This window comes from Budorcas taxicolor, chromosome 11, assembly GCF_023091745.1.
Source record: "Budorcas taxicolor isolate Tak-1 chromosome 11, Takin1.1, whole genome shotgun sequence".
Classification (NCBI taxonomy): Eukaryota; Metazoa; Chordata; class Mammalia; order Artiodactyla; family Bovidae; genus Budorcas; species Budorcas taxicolor.
The window spans coordinates 120867779-120887621 of NC_068920.1; the positions used below are offsets into that span (position 1 = coordinate 120867779).

Genomic DNA, 19843 nt, shown 5'->3' on the forward strand with positions numbered 1-19843 from the left:
TTTTTTTTTCTCTTTGTGTTCATGTGATGGTTTTGTCACTAAGTCATGTCCAACTCTTAGGACCCCATGGATTATAGCTTACCAGGCTCCTCTATCCATGGAATTTTTTGTACTCATAGAACACTTTACAAATGACTAAACATGAAGTATAATTTCCCATTGTAGAAAAAACTGAAATACACCTGCTTTTCACTTTGTATTTTAAACCTATGAATAAATCCCAATTTCAAGATTTAAGAATACAAAATGTCAGCTTTTCAAATAAAAATGTTATTAACCTATAAAAATATTTACAGAATAAGTCATATTTCAGTATTGCATTTAGTAAGAATGTCATTCTTGAGATGTATAGTGCCAAATTAAAATATTTCCCATCTATAGCATTTTCTTCAAATATTTTAGTTGCATTGCAATTGGCATTTTCAGTCCCATCATTACTTCCAGTTAAAAACCCCAGTACATATAAATTTCTCCCCATGAGGGGAATATGGCATAGATTGAAACTTATAGTATTTACTGTAAGGACTCTACTGCTAGGACTTCCAGAACTCTGTTGAATAATAGTGGTGAAAGTGGACACCCTTGTCTTGTTCCTGATCTTAGGGGGAATGCTTTCAGTTTCTCACCATTGAAAATAATATTTGCTGTAGGCTTATCATATATGGCTTTACTATGTTCAGGTAGGTTTCTTCTGTGCCTATTTTTTGAAGAGTTTTAATCATAAATGGGTGCTGAATTTTGTCAAAGGCTTTTTCTGCATTGATTGAGATGATTATATGGTTTTTATCTTCCAATTTGTTAATGTGATGTATCACATTGATTGATTTGCATATATTGAAGAATCCTTGCATTCCTGGAATGAACCCAACTTGATCATGGTATATGAGCTTTTTGATGTGTTGCTGAATTATGTATGCTAAAATTTTGTAGAGGATTTTTGCATCGATGTACATCAGTGATACTGGCCTGTAGTTTTCTTTTTTGTGTGTTGTTGTTGTCTTTTTCTGGCTTTGGTATCAGGGTGATGTTGGCCTTGCAGAATGAATTTGGAAGTATTCCTTCCTCTGCAATGTTTTGAAAGAGTTTTAGAAGGATAGGCATTAGCTCTTCTCTAAATGTTCGATAGGATTCTCCTGTGAAGCCATCTGGTCCTGTTTTTTGGGAGATTTTTGATCACAGCTTCAATTTCAGTGACCAGTGGAACAAGATAGAAAGCCCAGAAATAAACCCATGCACCTACGGGTACCTTATTTTTGGCAAAGGAGGCAAGAATATACAATGGAGAAAAGAGAGCCTCTTCCATAAATGGTGCTGGGAAAACTGGACAGCTACATGTAAAAGAATGAAATTAAAACACTTCCTAACACCATACTCAAAGATAAATTCAAAATGGATTAATGACCTAAATGTAAGACCAGAAACTATAAAACTCTTAGAGGAAAACATAGGCAGAACACTCAATGACATAAATCAAAGTGAGATCCTCTATGACCCACCTCTTACAATAATGGAAATAAAAACAAAAGTAAACAAATGGGACCTGACTAAACTTCAAAGCTTTTGCACAGCAATGGAAACTATAAGCAAGGTGAAAAGACAGTCCTCGGAATGGGAGGAAATAATAGCAAATGAAACAACTGACAAAGGATTAATTTCCAAAATATACAAGCAGGTCACACAACTCAATGCCAGGAAAACAAACAACCCAATCAAAAAGGGAGAGAAAGACCTAAACAGATATTTCTCCAAAGAAGACATACAGATGGCTAACAAACACATGAAAAGATGCTCATCATTGTTCATTATTAGAGAAATGCAAATCAAAACCACAGTGAGATATCATCTCATACCGGTCAGAATGGCCATCATCAAAAAGTCTACAAACAATAAATGCTGGAGAGGGTGTGGAGAAAAGGGAACACTCTTGCACTACTGGTGGGAATGTAAATTGATACAGCCACTATGGAAGACGTTATGGAGATACCTTAAAAAACTAGGAATAAAACCTCCATATGACCCAGCAATCCCACTCCTAGGCATATACCCTGAGGAAACCAGGGTTGAAAAAGACACATATCCCAGTGTTCATTGCAGCACTATTTACAATAGCTAGAACATGGAAGCAACCTAGATGCCCATCGACAGATGAATGGATAAAGAAGTTGTGATACATATACACAATGAAATATTGCTCAGCCATAAAAAGGAACACATTTGAGTCAGTTCTGATGAGGTGGATGAACCTAGAAATTCTTAGAGTGAAGTGAGTCAGAAAGAAAGATAAATATCGTATTCTGACGCACACAGGACAGCAATGGAGAAACAGACATAGAGAATAAACTTAATGGACATGGGGAGAGGGGAGGAGAGGGTGAGATGTATGGAAAGAGTAACATGGAAACATATTACCGTATGTAAAATAGATAGCCAACGGGAATTTGCTGTATAGCTCAGGAAGCTCAAACAGGGGCTCTGTAGCAACCTAGAAGGGTGGGATGGGGAGGGAGATGGGAGGGAGTTTCAAAAGGGAGGGGATATATGTATACCTGTAGCTGATTCATGTTGAGGTTTGACCAAAAACAAAAAATTCTGTAAATCAATTATCTCTCAATAAAAAAATAAGTTTAAAAAATTTGATAGCTTTGCATTTTCTATAAACATTTCATAGTCAAGAATTTAAAGAACTGCATAACATTGTAAAGCAAGTATGCTTCAGTTAAAAAATAAATAGAAAAAGAAAACAAAACTGCCATAGGTATTTAAAATTTATCAGTATCCTAATTTGGAAGACATCTTGTTATCAATTATATACAAGTATAAAAATAAAACTGGGAACTTTAAAAACTGTTTTTTCCAGATTATACTGTGATTTGTTGTTCAGTTGCTAAGTCATGTCCTACTTTTTGTGACCCCGTGGATTGCAGCATACCAGGCTCCACTGTCCTCCACAGTCTCCTGGAATTTGCTCAAATCCGTGTCCGTTGAATCAATGATGCTATCTAACCATCTCATCCTCTGCCGGAGAAAGCAATGGCAACCCACTCCAGTACTCTTGCCTGGAAAATTCGATGGACAGAGGAGCCTGGTAGGCTGCAGTCCATGGGATCGCAAAGAGTCAGACACGACTGAGTGACTTCACTTTCACTTTTCACTTTCATGTATTGGAGGAGGAAATGGCAACCCACTCCAGTGTTCTTGCCTGGAGAATCCCAGGGATGGCGGAGCCTGGTGGGCTGCCATCTATGGGGTCGCACAGAGTTGGATGTGACTGAAGTGACTTAGCAGCAGCAGCATCCTCTGCCACCCCCTTCACCTTTTGCTTTCTGTCTTTCCCAGCATCAGGGTCTTCTCCAGTGAGTCAGCTTTTCATATCAGGTGGCCCAAGTTTTGGAGCTTCAGCTTTAGCAACAGTTCTTCCAAAGAATACTTAGGGTTGGTTTCCTTTAGGATTGACTGGTTTGATCTTCTTGCAGTCCACAGGACTCTCAAAGAGTCTTTTCCAGCGCCAGAATTGAGAAGCATCAAGTCTTCAACATTGAGGCCTTCTTTATGGTCCAACTCTCATTTCCATACATGGCTACTAGAAAAACCATAGCTTTGACTATATGGACTTTTGTCAGCAAAGTGCTGTTTCTGCTTTTTAATATGCTGTCTAGGTTGGTCATAGCATTCCTTCCAAGGAACAAGTGTCTTTTAATTTCATGGCTGCAGTCACCATCTGCAGTGATTTTGGAGCCTAAGAAAATAAAATCTGTCACTGCTTCTACTTTTTCCCCTTCTATTTGCCATGAAGTGATGGGACCAGATGTCATGATCTTAGTTTTTTGAATGTTGAGTTTTAAGCCAGCTATTTCACTCTCCTCTTTCACTCCCATCAAGAGACTCTTTAGTTCCTCTTCACTTTCTACAGTTAGAGTCATATCATCTGCATATATACACTTTGCTATTTCTCCCAGCAATCTTGATTCTAGCTTGTGATTAATCCAGCTCAGCATTTCACATGATGTACTCTGCATAGAAGTTAAATAAGTAGGGTGGCAATATACAGACTTGTCATACTCCTTTCCCAACTTGAAAACAGTTTTTCCATATCCAGTTCTAACTGTTACTTCTTGACCCGCATACAGATTTCTCAGGAAACAGATAAGGTGGTCTGGTACTCCCACCTCTTAAGAATTTTCCACAGTTTGTTGTGATCCACACAGTCAAAGGCTTTAGCATAGTCAGTGAAGCAGAATTAGATGTTTTTTTGGAACTCCCTTGCTTTCTCCATGATCCAACGAAGAAGGCAATGACACCCCACTCCAGTACTCTTGCCTGGAAAATCCCGCGGATGGAGGAGCCTGGTGGGCTGCAGTCCATGGGGTCGCTAAGAGTCAGACACGACTGAGTGACTTCAATTTCATGCATTGGAGAAGGAAATGGCAACCCAATCCTGTGTTCTTGCCTGGAGAATCCCAGGGACGGGGGAGCCTGGTGGGCTGCCATCTATGGGGTCGCACAGAGTCAGACACGACTGAAGCGACTTAGCAGCAGCAGCAACAATTGTTAGCAGTTTGATCTCTGGTTCATCTGCCTCTCTGAAAACCAGTACTTCTGGAAGTTTTACTTTCACGTACTGCTGAAGCCTGTCTTACGGATTTTGACTATAACCTTTCTGGCATATGAAATGAGTGCTATTGTACAGTAACTTGAATGTTTTTGGCATTGCCATTCTTTGGGATTAGAATGAAAACTGACCTTTTCCAGTTCTGTGGCCATTGCTGAGTTTTCCAAATTTGCTGGCTTATTGACTGCAGCACTTCAACAACATCATCTTTTAGGATTTGATATTACTCAGAATTCTGTCACCTCTACTAGCTTTGTTCATAGGAATGCTTCCTAAGGCCCACTTGACTTCACACTCCAGGATGTTCGGCTCTAGGAGAGTGACCACACCTTTGTGGTTATCCAGGTCTCTAAGACCTTTTTTGTATAGTTCTTATGTGTATTCCTGCCGCTTCTTAATCTCTTCTGTTTCTGTTAGATCTTTACCATTTCTGTCTTTTACCATGCCCATCCTTGCATGAAATGTTCCCTTGGTATCTCTGGTTTTCTTAAGGAGATTGCTAGTATTTCACATTCTGTTGTTATCCTCTATTTCTTTGCATTGTTCATTGAAGAACACCTTCTTATCTCTCCTTACTGTTCTCTGGAATACTACCTTTAGATGGGTATCTCTTTCCCTTTCTCCCTTGCCTTTCACTTAACTTATTTCCTAGCTATTTTTAAAGCCTCCCCAGACAACCACTTTGCCTTCATGCATTTCTTTTTTTTTTTTTTTGGAATGGTTGTGGTCACTGCCTCCTGTGCAATGTTAAGAACCTCCATCCATAGTTCTTCAGGCACCTTGCCTACCAAATCTAATCCCTTGAATCTACTCGTCACCTCCACTGGATAATCATAAGAGATTTGATTTATGTCATACCTGAATGGCCTAGTTATTTTACCTACTTTCTTCCATTTAAGCCTGAATTTTGCAATAAGGAGCTCACAATCTGAGCCACAGTCATCTCCAGGTCTTGTTTTTACTGACTATGTAGAGCTTCTCCATCTTCAGCTGCAAAGAACATGATCAGTCTGATTTCATTGTTGACCCTCTGGTGATGTCCATGTGTGGAGTCGTCTCTTGGGTTGTTGGAAAATGATGTTTGCTATGACCACTGTGTTCTCTTGACAAAATTCTGTTAGCCTTTGCCCTGCTTCATTTTCTACTGCAAGGCCAAACTCGCCTGTTATTCCAGATGTCTCCTGATTTCCTACTTTTGCATTCCAATCCTTTATGATGAAAAGGACCTCTTTTTCTGTGTGTTAGTTCTAGAAGGTCTTATAGGTCTGCATAGAACTATTCAACTTCAGTTTCTTCAGCATCAGTGGGTTGGGCATAGACTTGGATTAGTAGGATATTGAATGATTTGCCTTGGAAATGAACCAAGATCATTCTCTCATTCTGAGGTTGCAACGAAGTCCTTCATTTCAGACTCTTTTGTTGACTGTGAGGCCTATCCCACTTTTTCTAAAGTGTTCTTGCCCACAGTAGTAAATATAATGGTCATCTGAATTTAATTTTTCCATTCCCATCCATTTTTTTTCACTGATTCTTAAGATGTCCATGTTCACTCTTGCCATCTCTTATTTGGCCATCTCCTGTTTATGGACCTACCATTCCAGATTCTTATACAGTATTGTTCTTTACAGCATCAGACTTTACTTTTACCACCAGACACATCCACAGCTCAGTTTTTTTCCCTATTTGGCCCAGCTGCTTCATTCTTCCTGGAGCTATTAGTAATTTCCTTCTGCTTATATTATATTGGACACCTTCCCACCTGGGGGCTCATCTTCCAGCATCATATCTTCTTGCCCTTTCATACTGTCCATAGGGTTCTTCAGGCAAGAATATTGGAATGAGTTGCAATTTCCTTCTCCATTGGATCTTGTTTTGTCAGAACTCTTCACTATGACCCATTCATCTTGGGTGGCCCTGCATGGCATGGCTCATAGCCTCACTGAGTTAGGCAAGACCCTTTGCCACAACCAGGCTGTGATCCATGAAAGGCATACTGTGATTAACAGTGCATATAATATGTGTATGGACTTTATACCTTGTGAGACTGTGTTCTAATAAAAATGTAATTTTAATTAACCCAGTTTTAGCCAGTAAAGATACAGTTTCTAATCAGCATTAGTATTTTCTACAGGTAATCTCACAAAACTATTGATACAGTCTTATTCCTGACCTGTATTATTTTGATGGATTGTATAACTATTGATTAGTTTACAAAAATGGATTACATGGGTTTGAGGGGTTTTATTTGTTTTGGCTTCTAATTCTGTATCTTTGTTTTTAAGCATCGAATGTTATCCAGGCAAGAAGAGCTCAAAGAAAGAGCAAGAGTTCTGCTTGAGCAAGCAAGAAGAGATGCAGCTTTAAAGGCAGGGAATAAGCAGCATACCAACGCAGCCACACCACTCTGCAACAGGCAGCTAAGTGATGTGAGGAACATTGGTTAAAAATAATACATTGTTCATTGTAATCATGGGGGTGTAAATAAGAGTAACTTATTTATATTCCTAATAAATTCTTTTTCAACAGACTATGTATACTATGGGTACCTGTTACTTTTATTGAACTGATAAATTCATACTTACAGGAGTAGTTTGTAATTATTCCTTCACAGCAGTATTAGCTATGAGAACAAGTAAGATCCTGGATTATAATTTCCACATATATATGAATAATCTGTTTTATATCAATTTAATTTTATAATTTAGGTGTACTTTGTTTAAGATGGTGTTTTGTGCATGGAAGTTAATTTTTTTGAAAATATTAGAGTATAATAATGATGCTTGCTGCTGCTGCTGCTAAGTCGCTTCTGTGCAACTCTGTGCAACCCCATAGACGGCAGCCCACCAGGCTCCCCCGTCCCTGGGATTCTCCAGGCAAGAACACTGGAGTGGGTTGCCATTTCCTTCTCCAATGCATGAAAGTGAAAAGTGAAAGTGAAGTCGCTCAGTCATGTCTGACTCTTTGTGACTCGATGGACTGTAGCCTACCAGGCTCCTCTGTCCGTGGGATTTTCCAGGCAAGAGTACTGGAGTGGGTTGCCATTGCCTTCTCCAAATAATGATGCTTACCATTTATTAAAATACTTAGCATATAGGCTAAGTGGATGTTTTAGGCACTATAGTGGATGTTTTACATAATTTCTATTTTACTTAACCTCTTAAGTAGATATTCAAACTCTTTTTAGGTAAGAAAACTGAGGCTGATTGGTAAGATAATTTGTGTAAGGTTGTAGTCAGTGTATGATGAATTCATGATTTGATCCTGAGATTTAATCAAACTCCCGAGTCAATCCTCTTTCCTATCATAGACTACCATCCCTGTGTTAAGCCATATTTTTATACATATTTTTCTGTAGTGCCTCACAGATAATAATGAATATATAGTTTAAAAAAAAAAAAGCCTTAGATTTAGGGAGACATGAACCTCTTCATGAATCTGAAAATTATGATAACCCTTCCCTACCCCCAATTTTACATATACATAAAACTGCATTTTCCTCATTTTTTTAAATTAAGATTTATTTTAGAGCAGTTTTAAGTTGACAGCAGAATTGAGAGGAAGGTATAGAGTTTTCCCCTATACCCTCTGTACGCATTGAGTAACCGTCCTTCTTCATAACACTCCCTGCCAGGGTGGTATATTTGTTAAAACTGATAAATCTGCATTGACACATCATTATTACCCAAAGTCTGTAGCTTACATTCGGTTTACTCTTATTGTTATACAGTCTATGAGTTTAGACAAATGCATAATAACATCTCTCCATCTTTATAATATCATACAGAGAATTTTCACTGCCCTAGGAATCCTTTGCATTTCACCTATTCATCTCTCTCCCCATTCTCAACCTCTGAGAACCTGATAATTTCATTGTCTTCATAATTTTATATTTTACAGAATGTTGGTAGTTGGAACCATAGTATATTACCTTTTCTGATATGGCTTCTTTTCACTTAGTAATATGCATTTAAGGTTCCTCCATGTGTTTTCATAGTTTGATAACTCATTTCTTTTTAATGCTGAATAATATTCCACTGTCTGGATGTACCACAGTTTATTTTTCCATTCACTTACTGCTAGGCATCTTGGTTGTAATCAGGAATAAAGCTCCTTTAATCATCTACAATGCCTTTTAAACTCATGTGGTTTTCTTTCTCCTTTTTCTATCTCCAACCACTTAGCAACTGCCTCCCCCTTCCTGTTAAACATTTTTAAAGCCCTGTCCCGGACACTGGAAATATACCTAAGCAGGACAAAACAGTGTGATGGTTCGTAACTTGGTGTTAAGGGGTCATTATCAGGAGTTGAAATTATTCTCGGAACACTAGACATCACAAACACTATCTTGCACCGTCAAAATTCCTTACTTCTTGAGCTTTAGTAATCATGGATAGCATTCTGGTGATTATTTAGGGACTTTTATACACCACATAATAGCTTCTTTTTTCTATAAAAAGAGTGTCTGTTTCACAAAACCAAATGCTTGTCGGCCAGTATACTTTTCAAAGGGAATCACTGTTTTTGCAATTTTTTCTACTATCTTTCTCTCTTCCCTTCACCCAAAGCCTTCCCAAAATTCATCAGCAAGCATTTGAGGCCTGTGGTGTACTAGACACAATTAAAAAAAACACTTCGATTGCATGTTAATTATACCATCTCTGTCTATTTACCCAGTGCCTTGGTTTTGAGTGTTTTATTTGATGCTTGAGTTTGAAATCTCTCCCAAAAGACAAAACTGCTCCAGTGGGTAAAAGCTTTGTATTTTGTTTTATTCATAAAGGGGGTTATTTGATATTAAAAATAAAAAAGTACTATCTTTAAATATTCCATCTTTGGCCTGAAAATATCCCTCACTTGTATAGACCCCAGGAGAAGGAAATGGCAACCCACTCTAGTGTTCTTGTCTGGAGAATCCCAGGGACGGGGGAGCCTGGTGGGCTGCCGTCTATGGGGTCGCACAGGGTCGGACACGACTGAAGCGACTTAGCAGTAGCAGCAATCGTCTACAAAGCAGGTTTTTATATGACATCAAGTTCTCAGCTCCTTTGGGTACATTTCAAGGAGCACATTTGCTGGATCTTATGGCAAGTGTGTTTACTTTTATAAGTAACAAAAAACAAAAGAGACACCAAATTGTCTTCTAAAGTAGCTATACCATTTTTCTTTCCCATCAGCAATAAATGAGAATTCTTGTGTTTTTCTTTGGGTACTGTCAGTGTTTCAGATTTTGGCCATTCTAATAGGTGTGTAGTGGTATCTCGTTGCTTTGATTTGCATTTCGCTGAGAATATATAATATGGAGCACCTTTTCATATGCTTATATGCCATCTGGAAATCTTTGGAGAGATGTCTGTTAAGGTCACTGATTCATTTTTTAGTCAAGTTATATGTTTTCTTACAATTGAGTTTCAAGAGTTCTTTGTTTCTTTTGGATAACAGTCTTTTATCAGATATATCTTTGCAAATATTTTATCCATGCCTGTGGCTTGTCTTCTCATTCTTTCTACATTGTCTTTCACAGAGTAGAAATTATAAATTTTAATGAAATCCAGTTTATGCATTATCTGTATCATGAATCATACCTTTGGTGTTATATCTAAAAAGGCATCACCATACTCAAGGTCATTTAGGTTTTATGTTATCTTCTAGGAGTTTCCTAGAATTACATTCAGGTCCGGGATCCATTTTGAGTTAATTCTTGTGAAAGGCGTAAGGTCTGTGTCTAGGTTTATTTTTTTGCATGTGCATATCCAGTTCATCTAGCACCATTTGTTGAAAAGACGATCTTTGCTCCATTGTGTTGTTTTTGTTAACTCCTTTCAGATACTAGCTTAATCTCTGAGCTTGACCACTGTTTTTCGTACTTTTCTTCTTTTTTACTTTTTTTATTGTTACGTTTTTTCTTTAAGTGAAGTATAGTTGATTTACAATATTAGCTTCAGATATACAACATAGTAATTCAATATTTTATAGATTATACTGCATTTAAAGTTATTGTGAAATACTGGCTATATTTCTGTGCTGTATAATATACAGACTTTGAGTCTTTACAGAGTAATGTGATATAAAATCAATATAGTGGGCCACAGTTTTATTTTCAATGAAAAAGAATAGAATATTTAAATAAAATGGTAAAATACCAGAATTTATCACACATCATAGTGTTTTTGTTTGAGACTTAGTTTAATTATGTGGGTATGTGTGCTTACTGGATCTTGTTACCAGATGTATTTTTAATTGTGGGTCATGATAAAAATGTTTGAGAAATGCTAATTTAGATGGCCATTCTTTCTAAGGAAGAAATTTTGTAGCTTTTATACTAGTTCTTTCAGTGCCTAACCATCTGTTATATCAATTTGTTGGTTCAGTAAGATATTTATTGAGTTGGAGCCGAGTGTAGCAATAGAAAAGACTAAGCTTCGGGTCTTCCCTGGTAGTCCAGTGGTTAAGACTCCATGCTTCCGCTGCAGGAGTTGCAAGTTCAATCCCTGGTCAGGGAACTTAAGACCCTACATGCCACAAGGTGTGGCCAGAAGACAAAGATTCTTCCCTCATGGAATTTTCATTTTGGTGAGAAGAGACAGAGAATGATGAATAAATAAGTTAACTACAGAGTGTGAAAATGACTGATTTAGTAGACATATTAGAGGATAAGCACCCCACTCCAGTACTCTTGCCTGGAAAATCCCATGGACGGAGGAGCCTGGTAGGCTGCAGTCCATGGGGTTGCTAAGTCGGACATGACTGAGCAACTTGACTTTCACTTTTCACTTTCATGCATTGGAGAAGGAAATGGCAACCCAGTCCAGTGTTCTTGCCTGGAGAATCCCAGGGACAGGGAAGCCTGGTGGGCTGCCATCTGTGGGGTCGCACAGAGTTGGACACAACTGAAGTGACTTAGCAGCAGCAGGCATGACTTGAAGAGGAGACATTTGAAGTAAGACTTGATGGGTGAGAAGGATCCAGTTAAATGAAGAGCCAGGGAAAGAATATTCTCTTCAAAAAGAAAGTTATTTTATTGTTATTATATTTGTGATAAACTTTGTTTCATAGTTGTTTCAGGTTCTAAAAATTATGGAAAATTTATAGCTCTATATTTTGAAGTATGTTGATTTTAAATTTAGAGTACTTGAGATTTAAATGATCTGTTTGCCAAGTAGATTTTAAAAAGATACTATTTTACCTATGTATAAATTTTGCATATATTAATAATTGTCATCTAATGTTTACTGAGCGCTTACTGTGTGTCAAGCAGGATTCAAAGCGCTTTCACATGGATTTTCTTGTATAATCTCCACAACAATTATATGTGTTAAATATAATCTCTGTTTGATAGCTGAGAAAACTGACGCACAAACAAATTCAGTTGCCCATGGTTACACAGCTAATAAGTGACAGAGCCAAGAATAGAACCTAGACAGTTTGACTTTAAAGATTATGTTTTTAAAGCATTATGTTTTATTTCTTTCTTGTTTATTTTCTGAAATCCTTGTGAAGTAGGAATAGATATTATTGTTGTATCCACTGTAAAGAAAAATGAGTTAGGAAAGGGGGTTTAAAATTACCTAGGTTTGCAAACAGTAGCAAACTAGGCTTAAAATTTGAGTATCCTCACTTTTAAGCTGTTTAGTTTTTCATTCAGTTTATTCATTTATTAATTTAAACTTTCAACAAATATTTTATTGTTCATCTCTTCTTTTTAAGGCACCAATAATTTTGCGTACACTTAATATATCCCAAGTAGAACAAAGTTTTAGCTAAATTATGTTAGTATGAATTCAACATCAGAAGTTAATTACTGAAATATTGCTTATTCTATGTCTGTGATATCTTACTATACCTGTAAAATCTGTAACTTGCATTTTTTAATCTTATGTACATATTTATTTATTCATTTTTGACTGTGTTGGGTCTTCCTTGCTGTGAGGGTTTTTCTCTAGCTGCGGGAGAAGGGGGCTACTCTTCATGGCAATGCATGGGCTTAAATTGGGGTGGCTTCTTTTGTTGTGGAGCACTGGCTCTAGGGTGAGAGGTCTTCAGTAGTTGCAGCTCCTAGACTCTAGTGTATTTAGTGGCTCGGAGGTTAAAGCTTCTGCCTCCAATGTGGGAGACCCAGGTTCGATCCCTGGGTCAGAAAGATCCCCTGGAGAAGGAAATGGCAACCCACTCCAGTATTCTTGCCTGGAGAATCCCATGGACAGAAGAGCCTGGTAGGCTACAGTCCACAGGGTCGCAAAGAGTCAGACACAACTGAGTGATTTCACTCACTCACTCAGACTCTAGAGCACGGGCTATAAGCCCATGAGTTGTGGCTCACCAGCTTAGTGGCTCCATGGCATGCGGGATCTTCCCAGATCAGTTATTGAACTTTTGTCTCCTGCATTGGCAGGTGGATTCTTTACCACTGAGCCACCAGGGATGCCCTGTAACCTTGATTTTAAGAAACATGATGGTACTGATGTCTCATCAAGTCGAGATACTCTTAATACTCCTGGTAGCATGTAACTTGCCACACCCTTCTGAAGAGCAAATTGACTTCTTCAAGAAATGCTTGTTCTATTTTACTCAGTAATCCCACTAACAGATGAATATGCAAGTTTTCATCACATGTTATTTATAATAGTGAAAGTTACAAAATGGCAATTGCTCAAAATGGAAGAATGATCAAATAAATTACAACAAATATATATATTGTATATGTATGTAGCCATTGAAAATTATTTAATAATTTTCTGAAAGAATATTGAAAGGACATAGAACAGTATTCACAGTGTCATTTTGTACAAAGAAAGAAATATCTAAAATAGCATATAGCATACAAAACCCATTTTGAAAGACTGTGTTTTTATCTATACATTGAACAGTTCAGTAAGGAAAGTGATCAAAATATTAATAATATTTATCCCTAAGAGATAATATAACAAATGGCTTATAGAATTTTTCCCTTTATTACTTCTGTTTTAAAAATGACATGTTTAGATAAATTTAAATTAGGGAAATTTGGGGTATTCAAAAAGGATATTTTTATTAGATTGTTTTCTTAGCATATCCAAATGTACTTGACCATAAAGCTGTTTCATTTAAATTAGTGTTGTGTTTCAGTATTTCTCAGGAGTTTGTGGGGGTGGGTGTTTTAAGAAGAGAGATGTAGAAAGAACTGTTCACTTTTACAATCGATGATATTTGCTTGTGCCTAAGTGTGGCGATGCTGGGAAGGATTGGGGGCAGGAGGAGAAAGGGACGACAGAAGATGAGATGGCTGGATGGCATCACCGACTGAATGGACATGAGTTTGAGTGAACTCTGGGAGTTGGTGATGGACAGGGAGGCCTGGCGTGCTGTGATTCATGGGGTCGCAAAGAGTCAGACACGACTAAGCAGCTGAACTGAACTGAAGTGTGAAGTAAAGTGAATTCAATACTATCAATTCTGTTTATCCTGAGAAGACATTTGGTCACTTTATTGCACTTTTTCCCACTTAACCAAAATTTTACCCTATTTTGCTTATGAAACTGTGTTTCAAACAGTCCCAAGAATACTTTGCCTCCCCTTCCTCTTTGGGTTATCTTTTGCTGCATTATAAAACACTGGAAACCTAATTGGCTTAAAATAACCATTTTATTATGCTCACAGATTCTATAAGTTAGGCATTAGGATGGGACACTGAGGGAATGGTTTATTTCTATTGCACAATTTCAAGGGCTAGTTTTCTCTTGGCCTCTCTACATGGTCTCTCTGCTCGTGCTTGTTTGGGCTTTCTCACAGAATGGTGGCTGAGTCTAAGAGCAGAAAATAGGTGGACTCTCTTAACGCTTGCTTGTGAAAGTGTTAGTCATTCAGCCATGTCTGACTCTTTGCGACCCCATGGACTGTAGCCTGCCAGGCTCCTGTGTCCATGGAATTTTCCAAGCAATAATATTGGAGTGGATAGCCATTCCCTTCTCATGTTCTAGCTTTAAAAGTCCCTTTGCCATACTGTTAGCCTGAGGAGATACAAAGCCACCCCCAGGTTTAAGTAGCAGAGAGGTAGACCTCACCACTCGATGAGAGGACTATCAAAGTTACATTGTAAGATGAGCATGTGGCATGGGAAATATTGTAGCCTCTTCTCAGTTATAGTTTAAATTTACTTAATTAAAAAAAAAAACTATTCTTTTTTTAAAAGAGGTGTGTGTGTGTGTGTGTGTGTGTGTGTGTGTGTGTGTGTAGACCATTTTAAAAGTCTTTATTGACTTTGTTACAATATTGCTTCTGTTTTATGTTTTTGATTTTTTTGGCTGTGAGGCATTTGGGATCTTAATTCCCTGACCAGGGATCAAACTCGCACCCCCTGCTTTGGAAGGTGAAGTCTTAACCACTGGACCATCAGGGAAGCCCTTAAGCTCACTTTTAAAACTTTCTTGCACATTCTACTATTGCTTGTTTTTCAAATAAGTCAAGCCCTATATTGATGTGTTGTGAAGAACATCAGTTCCATGAACTCAATAGTACATCCTGGAACTGTTGCTCTAGTGTTGACATTTGTTACTCTGTGGGCCTCATAGCAAATATTGAAATTATTTAAGAAAGAAAATGTAAAATATCGGGTAAGTCCAATTTTACAAAAGAAATTAGACCTTGCCATTGCTTTTCAGATTTTCAATTTAGTATACAAGTTGATAATCTCTTTTCCAGTGACATGATAGTTTTCTTAATTTAATCATTTTCTTTATCATTTCTGGTAGCTCTTATACATATCGATTGAAATTATTTGCAGTGCTGTCCATATTTTGGAAATCTAGTATGGCCAACTTGGCTGACAAAATTAAAAGGGAAAATACCAAATTTCGTCTCTGGAGCAACTGAGTATGAGTTAAGTGATACTAAAAGTAGAAATTACTTAATCTTTCTAAATCTGTTTTTCCATTTGTGATATGGAGGCCAGTTTTTTTTTTTTTCCTCCTGTGTGACATTCAAATTAATTGGTATCCACGGTGGAATAGGTAAGGGAACCATGACTAATGCCATCCCTACTTTAGTGTCAGCATCCTTTTCAATCTGAAGAGATCAAGACTTCTGGTAAATAAAAAGCAGGTCTAACTAAAAATAGAAAAATCTGGCATCTAATTTAGTGAACTGATTGCTACTATTTTCACTTCCTTATGCTCTTTAACTTGTGCCTTAATTTACCATGCTCTTATTTTTAAATTATCTTGCCCTTTATAATGTATACTTTGGTACTAAGAGTCTAGATGCTGGCATGGAGATATGTATATATTGATACCTATAGGTGCCCACTGCTTTTTGTGTTCTTAGTTTAACTGAGAGTTCCTGGGAGTTAAAAAGAAAAAAGTTGGTAGTACCCTGGAGTGACCCCAAGTCTTAGAGACACTAACCTTAAATCTTCAAGAGTTGTGTGAAAAAGTTACTTTTAAGAGACTGCAGATTTAGGACTTCTTCAGCAATGTCTCTTATCCTTCTAAACTTCGTTTCTATACAACTAATCTAGGATCTACTGGTGAATACCAGGAAGAATGAGTAGAGCTATTTTAATAATGGATGTTAGAGTACCTAAATAGAAGCATAATTGTATGGGGCAATGTCCCTGTACTCAGTAAAACTTATCTGCTTTAGAGGTATCTAGTTTGTATCTAGTTCTGGACTAAGAGAATTTACAGAGGATTCAGAGAAATGTTAAAGGATTGAAAGCAAAGATATACTTTTAAGGAAAGACAGGCTTACGAAACATAAAGAACTGGGAAGTAGTTTAAGTACTAATTCAAGTAGATGAAGGCTCAGATTCTTTCTGGTAACTCCTACCTCCCCAAGAGTAATAATCTTCCAGACTATTCAACATGGCTTCATAAAGTTCCTGCAAATCCTACCCCCTCCCTTTCTAGCCTCATTTCTCACCTCTCTCCCATTTTTCACTCTACAGTCTAGCTCTATAAATTGCTTAGACAGAATGTGGCATCATGCTCTTTCGTTCCTGTATCAAGCATTTGCTGTTCTCCTTGAAATGCCTTTCTTCCCTTGTTAAGAAAATCACTTCTGTGAGTACCTCTGTCAAAGGCTTCTAGCAGCAAAGAAATTCTTCTTCCTGTATCTTTTTCTATTGTATTGTATATATTACTACTGCCACATTTATCCTATGTTATTATCTAATTATCTCTTTCTTCCCCTCAACTGTGAGTTATCTAAAGTATAAGAACTGTGTATTCCCAGCACCAAATATTAAGTCAGTGTTTGTTTAATGAAAAATGAAGGGAGGGAATAGTGACAGTCTATCATATCTTCTGAGTGTCAACTAATAAAAACATGAGCTGAAATATGAAAAATTGGAGTTGCCGTAAGGAGTTTCTTGGTAGACAGGGGAAAAGATCAACTCTCTGAAGGGCTTTAGAGCAGAACTGATTATCATCGATCAGAGAAAGTTAAAAGGTTCTTCTCTCTCAAATTGGTTACAGATATGACATTTGCCACTGCAAGACTCAGGTTCCCTATATCATTCACGTCTTCCTGTTCTTGAATCCTACATTATGATACCTTCCTTTCTTGTTATGGTATGGACACAGCAAAGTCTGACACTACCTACTCTCCCCATAGTCTGGGACCTCTCAGTAGAGATTGGGCTTCCCTTGTGGCTCAGCTAGTAAAGAATCCGCCTGCAATGCGGAAGACCTGGATTCCATTCCTGGGTTGGGAAGGTCCCCTGGAGAAGGGAAAGGCTACCCACTCCAGTATTCTGGCCTGGAGAATGCCATGGACTCTGTAGTCAATGGGGTTGCAAAGAGTCAGACACGACTGAGCGACTTTGACTTCACTTCACTTCACTCAGTAGAGGTTAGCTCCGACCTCTGCCTTGAATCACATCACTCTAACCAAACATTCCTTCATAACATTAGTAGCTTTAGATTGGCAGGCTAGGAAATAGCTTCTAAGACACTGAGGATAACTCTTGGTAATATTACCACATGGATCCTCATGTACAAACTCTACTTTGGGAAATATTTGAGCTATAATTTCTCTTAAAAGGGAACTCACAAATGTAGATACTATAAACCTTATAATTTTTCTTAATTTTAGTCAAGACTACCATTGCATGTTTTAATGAGAACGTGCTACTAGTACGTAATGCATTTAGGTCTTTTTAGGGAAAGTAGTAGTTTACGTTAGTCATTTGTATCTCTGTGTTTTAAACATTTGTTTAACCTGTTTCAGGTATTTCCTGAAATCGTTTTTCTATAGGAGACGGATTTCATTGCTCTGAGCTCTGTGATTTATATTTCTTTGCTTTCTATTTATTTTGCCCTATGAAGATTTTTGTATGTTACATTTTACTAATATAAATTTCAGGTGTGATATTTATTTTGTGCATTATTTTTCACATATACTTAAAATAATTTTTTTTCAAAGTTTAACTCAGGGTTTTGACAGGTGCAATAGTCTAGCCATTATATAGCCAAAAGAGCTTCCTTGATTATATATTTAAACTTAAACTCTGAGAAAAACGTAATAGCTTTTTTTCAAGAAAATATTTCCTTTTTTATTATTTTTCTTTATTACTAAGTTCTCCCAAATACTTTCTTCTCAAGAAATGCATAAATAGAATTTAAGGAGCTAATCTATTTCAAAATAATCTTTTGCTTATTACTTTACATTGGAATATAGTTGCTTAAAAAATGTTTTATAAATCCACCATGACATTTAGTAATACTCATGTAATTATATTTTAGCTGAAAGAGATGTTTGCATTTGATGTACTAAAGTTTAGAATCAGTACACTCTAAGAATAAGGAATGACAATCCTGCTACCCACACTCCTTGGAGGTGTTATTAGGATCTGAAGCACTGTGAACCTTCCAGAAAAAGGATGCTGTATAGGTTTAATTATACCTTTAAGTTTTAAGAGAGAATAAAATCTATTTTATAAATAGAAAGTCTAAAAGGAGAATTGGAAATGATTCTTCAATTTAATTAGTCTAATCACTTAACAGTGAATTTGTAAGTATATTCATTTTTCAATCACAAATTATGTAGCGTAAGAATGTGGTTTGCAGACAGTTATTAGGTACTTGGAATATTTTTTAAAAGAAAGATCAGCAAGAAATCACAACATTATTATAATCCATACTTGAAGTTTTTTCCCTAATATTTAATATGCAAGCATAGTAAGTGACCCATTAAAACAGTCAGAAGCCCATCTTCAGTTCATTCGCTCAGTCGTGTCTGACTCTTTGCGACCCCATGAACTGCAGCACACCAGGCCTCCCTGTCCATCACAAACTCCTGGAGTCCACCCAAACCCATGTCCATTCAGTCGGTGATGCCATCCAACCATCTCATCCTCTGTCTGTCGTCCCCTTCTCCTCCTCCTCTCAATCTCATCTTCACTTAGCAGGATCAAACTGCAAGTTGGCAGTGAATTCTGAAAGGCTTGTAATATCTGTCTTTAAAGGTTTGCAGGAATACTTAACTCTTCAAAAGAAAACTGTGTATGTGAGAGAGGAATTTCAGTTTGGACAATCCTTAATTAACTATAAAGATCAGTAATCAAAAAAAGATATAGAAATTTTGTTGTTGTTGTTATTGTTGTTGTTTTACTGGTTCTTAATAGTGAATCCTAAGGGCTTATTTGGTAAGAACCAAAAGAATGCAAACTGCTCTTTACTGAACTGAACCTTTAAAAAGTATTTTGTTGATATGAAGGGTGGGACATCAACTTTATACTTTTGATGATAATTGGAAAATACTGACTTAATTGGGTATAGTATGCTGTGCTGATAATTATAGCAGATTTAGATGAGATTACTAGATCTTTTCCAGATAAAGAAACAGTTACTATCCAGCTGGTAAAAAAGCACTAAATCTCATTTTGATAATCTTTGATAGAAACTTTTCTCATAGTTTTCATGTATATTTGTGTGTCCCAAGTATGTCTCCTCATAAAAATACATATAAGATTAAGCTTATATGTTTATGAGTATTGGTTGTGTTACATTTAAATGGCTAGCTTCTAGGAATCAAGCTTTAAACTTAAGGTCAAGCTAAAATTTTAATTTTCCCTAATTACACATATTATTCCATTATGAGGAAGAAGTAGGTAACTTTGCATTTATAATTTTAAAAGAACATCAGTTTTTATAAAAAGAAATCTAAAACCTTTAATAATGTAGAGAGTAAGAATTTGTCTTATTTACAGATTTTTATTCTCTGTATAAGCTGGAATGTCTACACCCAGGGCACAAAGATAAA

The 19843-nt window shown here is 37.0% G+C and overlaps 1 protein-coding gene across 1 annotated transcript in view; it reads left to right on the plus strand.

Annotated features, from left to right (window-relative positions):
* The window catches only part of EHBP1 (EH domain binding protein 1), a 347498-nt gene that overhangs the window by 250965 nt on the left and 76690 nt on the right, over positions 1-19843 (plus strand). The window contains exon 14 of the mRNA XM_052648636.1: positions 6892-7035. Coding sequence (XP_052504596.1) covers positions 6892-7035 — 144 coding nt within the window. The remainder of the gene's footprint in view (positions 1-6891; positions 7036-19843) is intronic.